The sequence below is a fragment of the Leptonotus elevatus genome, chromosome 6, assembly GCF_054856555.1.
Source record: "Leptonotus elevatus isolate MCC_2025b chromosome 6, RoL_Lele_1.0, whole genome shotgun sequence".
Classification (NCBI taxonomy): domain Eukaryota; kingdom Metazoa; phylum Chordata; class Actinopteri; order Syngnathiformes; family Syngnathidae; genus Leptonotus; species Leptonotus elevatus.
Genome location: NC_141244.1, coordinates 16,148,183 through 16,152,421, shown reverse-complemented (window position 1 = coordinate 16,152,421; position 4,239 = coordinate 16,148,183). Strand labels below are relative to the sequence as shown.

Here is a 4,239-nt window from a genome sequence, read left to right as displayed (position 1 = left end):
ATCAAAGCAAATGATGCCTTCAGGAGCAGCTCGGAATTGCGTATACTGTCTTGTTAAAAAATGATGTAATATTTTTAATGCCTGTCAAAGTGTGTATGAATGTGAGGTAAATGAAATGGAGATCAAGTGTTGGATGCCTCTCCATTTGACGCTCAAGTTTTTTATTTATTTTTTTCTTGACAGGCACTAATGGTGTTTCATTTGTCAGACTGCCACTGGAGTTCATTTTGTTATTAATGCGCCTGGAAAGCTCAGCACAGACTGTATAAAGTGTTTTTTCTCAGTCCATTATCATCAGCTCTTTGTAAATGTTTTGAATGCGACAGGTTTTGAAGTTGCGTTACAGCCAAGCCTTCCAATACGATGCAAGGAAACGTGTTGATTATAGCAATGGGGATGCTGGATTAGTATGCACGTCAAAGTTTCCTAATTTGCCGCTAATGTGTACATTTTAAAGTATCACTTTGATTTTGTTTATTGTTCAAGATGAATTAATTCCCCATGCGGAAAAGGCGCCATAAAAGGAGCGATGACGCACGGTTTGCGCGCTCAGTTGTGGTTTTGTGCCTGCTTTAATGGCCGCGCGTGTGTGAGTAGGGGGGCAAAAGTTTGGAACAGGGGGCGGGGGTGGGACTTTGTTGCATTGTGGAGGTTCCCAAGCACTAGATCTGCTGCTGGTTTGAAGGAGGTCAGAAGAAGGAGAAGATCCGGGGGAGGAGCGGGGTTGATCCAGACGGACTCCAGCCGGCAATTGAAGCGACCTCACCTGCACGCGGTGGGACCTGCTTCCGCCTGCTTCTCATAGTCGAACCGGGGATTATAAGCATCAGGATGGAGCGTTCATGCGACACGGGAGTGATCACATTCCAGTTACTCTTCCTCCTCTTGTGCGCGCCAAGTGGGGTGTGGAGCTTCAACCTTTACGCACAGCATCCCACGGTGTACCGCGGACCCAGTGGGAGTTATTTCGGTTATTCCGTGGACTTCTACCAGGCCAGCAGCCGCAGCAACACGTGAGTGGCAACTTTGTGGAACGCAACATTAGATAGACTCATATATTGAGTTAATAAATGATTTTTTTTATATTATTATTATTCTCATGTGGTATGAGGTAACCAATACATCTTTTTTTAAATTAGATGTGGACAGTGGTTATAGTAGAGGCTACACATGCATCAAATGTTGATATGCAATTTTGACCTTTTAATATAATCTGTCTCACTCCACATTGTCTTACATTTACTGTCAACACTGCTCAACAACATTACTTACCATGCCGTCCATGTAAACTGAAATATTAAATGTATGTCTGGCTGTCAGTCACTAACTCTAGCTAGCTAACTACCTAGCTACAGGATCTGTGTATGTTTTATATATAAGTATGTATGTAACTTAGAAGATGTGAACAGTATATACATTATGCACATATATGTACTGTATGTATCTATATTGTATATGTGATATTTATATATATGTTTATGTACATATTTATATTGTAGATATTAAAGTATTGTTCAATTCTGATAAGCAATTATCGCCAAATCTGCTAGACTTTTTGCTAGCTGTTTTTTCAAGTACAGTACATTCTCATGTTTCAAGTTGAATTTATGTAACCCGAATATGTGGAATAAATGGGTCATATTTTCTCAGACCTACTGTTGATGACTATTGTTCCTCTTTTAAATTGTATCACTTGATTAAGCCTCTTCAAACATTACAGACTAAAAATATATATATAAAAGCATGTATAATTCCTCTCGATATCAGATCAATATAGGTACCGGACAGTACTCTGCAGTATCGGAAGTGAAAACGTTGCATCGGGACACCCCTAATCTTTTGTAGCATGCATTGTCCTTTCTTTCCTTGCCATTTCTATGAAGATGCGTTTGTGTCCCAGGTTCAGTGTGTTGGTGGGGGCTCCCAAGGCCAACACCTCCCAACCTGGCATTGTGGAGGCCGGGTCCGTCTACTACTGCCCTTGGCCGGGCCTGCCTGACAGCTGCAGACAAATACCCTTTGACAATGCCAGTGAGTTCCCTCCCTTATTTTGGTCTGAACTAAGAGCTGTCTTCATATATTTGATGGAACCCCTTTAAAACTAAAGGTGACCTCAGTTGTTACATTTGGAACTAATAAGTAACTTGCATGTTTAAAAATGTTTGCATGGAAAAACACGAGTGATAAGACATATGGCTTTTATAAAAAAAAAGATGGCTGGCAGATTTGCTGGAGCAGGACCGAATAGTTTGATATGCAAAGTATCCAATCAGTCTCTGCTCCATCTCTGATGTGTGCAGTGGATAGAGGTTAAAATCCAGAACAAGTGAGAACACAAGAAAGGCGGGGAGTGTGGGGAGGGGGGTTGGGGTGGGGGGCGCTTTGTATGCACATGGGAATTTAGTTCCCTTTCGGAAGAAAGAAGGGGGATTGGGTGAGGTCTGCTTTTCATTACATCTTGAAAATGTATCCCTGTCTCCTTTCCCCTCCTCTTGTCTCCCCTTCTCTTCCATCAATCCACCCCCTCGCTCTTTCTCTCTTTGAGATGACTTAACATCCTCAGAATGAGAGGGCAAAAATGACTTTTTCACACCTACTTGGCTGGAGGAAGTGGTTTTAAATCAGCATCTGAGCAGCATCAAATTTGAAGGCTTTGTAAAGACAAGTTATGACCACGCATATGGGGGGAGAAAAAACTATTATATACTGTATATACAGTACTGTAGCAGTGTAGGCCAATCACTTGCTTTTTTTTTTTTTTGAAGAACCATCTTTACAGTCATTTGGATATAATAAAACAGTAGGACATTTTTTGAAAGAGGTGGTGCAGAGGCCAACTATTTTCAGTGAGGATTTAGATAAAGTTGAATTTGAGACACCATGGCATCAATGGAATTCTTTGCTACTTTCTAGAATGGATGGCACTGCCAATAAGCCACTCGCGGCCAAAGCCTGAGAGCAGCCATCTTACGTCGCCACTGTTAATGACAACAAATATTTGAGTAGCAATTGGAGATACACCTTATGAGAAAAAATTAATATGCACATTCTTACTGATGAAATGTCCACCAAACACGGTGGCATTTTCGCCGTGGAATGTGAAAGCGCCATGGAGAAATCAAGTGAGAGTGGCAACGTAAAATGGCTGCCGGTGGCTTTATTTCTTGCTATATGGTGAGTAGGCAATGTTGTGAGTCCATCATATACACAAGTACGTTAGTGCTTATAAATGTGTCATGAACCAGGAAGTAGCCTTCTCACTAACTACTGTACTTTTCTACTCTCACGGGGGCGGCCATTTTGTCACTTGCTGTCGACTGAAAATTACATCACAGTTGCTCAGTGCTCCGGTAATAATCAATCACGGCTCAGCTTGAGAATGTCACATAACCAAACTCAGAAAACAGGTGAGTCGTGATTGGTCGTGAGCAACTGTGATGTCATCTTCAGTCGACAGCAAGTGGCAAAATGGCCGCCCCCTGAGATGGATAATAATGGGTGGATTTTGCTGCTTAATTCATATTTCATAAACACAATGGCAATCAGAATGCCATGTTTATATAAATGGGGGCTCAAACAACATAATATTGTAAAGAAAATTTTGGGGTTGACCGCACCTGTAAAAATATGGGAGAATATTCTAAACTCTTTATTCTATTCCAGTGTTTTATTGAGCACAATATTGCTGTTATGTGCATAGCGGATGTCATGTTGGACTTCTTATATAGTAATAATAATTATAATAAACTGATGGGGTGATTGTTATTTTCTTTCTTCCTATTCTTGTTTTTCTTTTTTACTTCAACTTATATTTTATACTTGTTTTGTCTTTTCCTTTTTGTTTACATGTTCAATAAAACCATAAAACCATGCTGGTTATTATCCACACGTCAATTTCACATGCGCCTGATTAAGTGTAGTACGTACCTGCATGTTTGCATGGGAGCTGTGACAAAAGGCAGACTTGTCGTGTCATGTCAGCATATCGTGGCGGATGGAAGACTGAAGCCGATTAGTGGGACGGGGTAGACCGTATGGACAAAAGTATTGGGACACCTGGGCATACAGGAAGAGAAAATAAAAGAAGTAGGATTGCCATTTTGTAGCAATATCAGCTAGTAAGTCTTCAACAAGGTGAAGAAGAGTTTGTCTGTGGGAATTTGAGAATCAGAAAGTTTGTTAACTCATTCACTCCCAGCCATTCACTGAAGCAACCCCCTTCGCTCCCGGCTGTTTGAC

General features: G+C 41.0%; 1 protein-coding gene across 1 annotated transcript in view; it reads left to right on the top strand.

Annotated features, from left to right (window-relative positions):
• Positions 1-654: 654 nt before the first annotated feature.
• itga8 (integrin, alpha 8) overlaps positions 655-4,239 on the top strand; it is a 52,290-nt gene continuing 48,705 nt past the window's right edge. The window contains exons 1-2 of the mRNA XM_086077578.1: positions 655-1,013; positions 1,901-2,031. Of these exons, the coding sequence (XP_085933704.1) occupies positions 832-1,013; positions 1,901-2,031 (313 nt within the window). The 5' untranslated portion in view covers positions 655-831. The remainder of the gene's footprint in view (positions 1,014-1,900; positions 2,032-4,239) is intronic.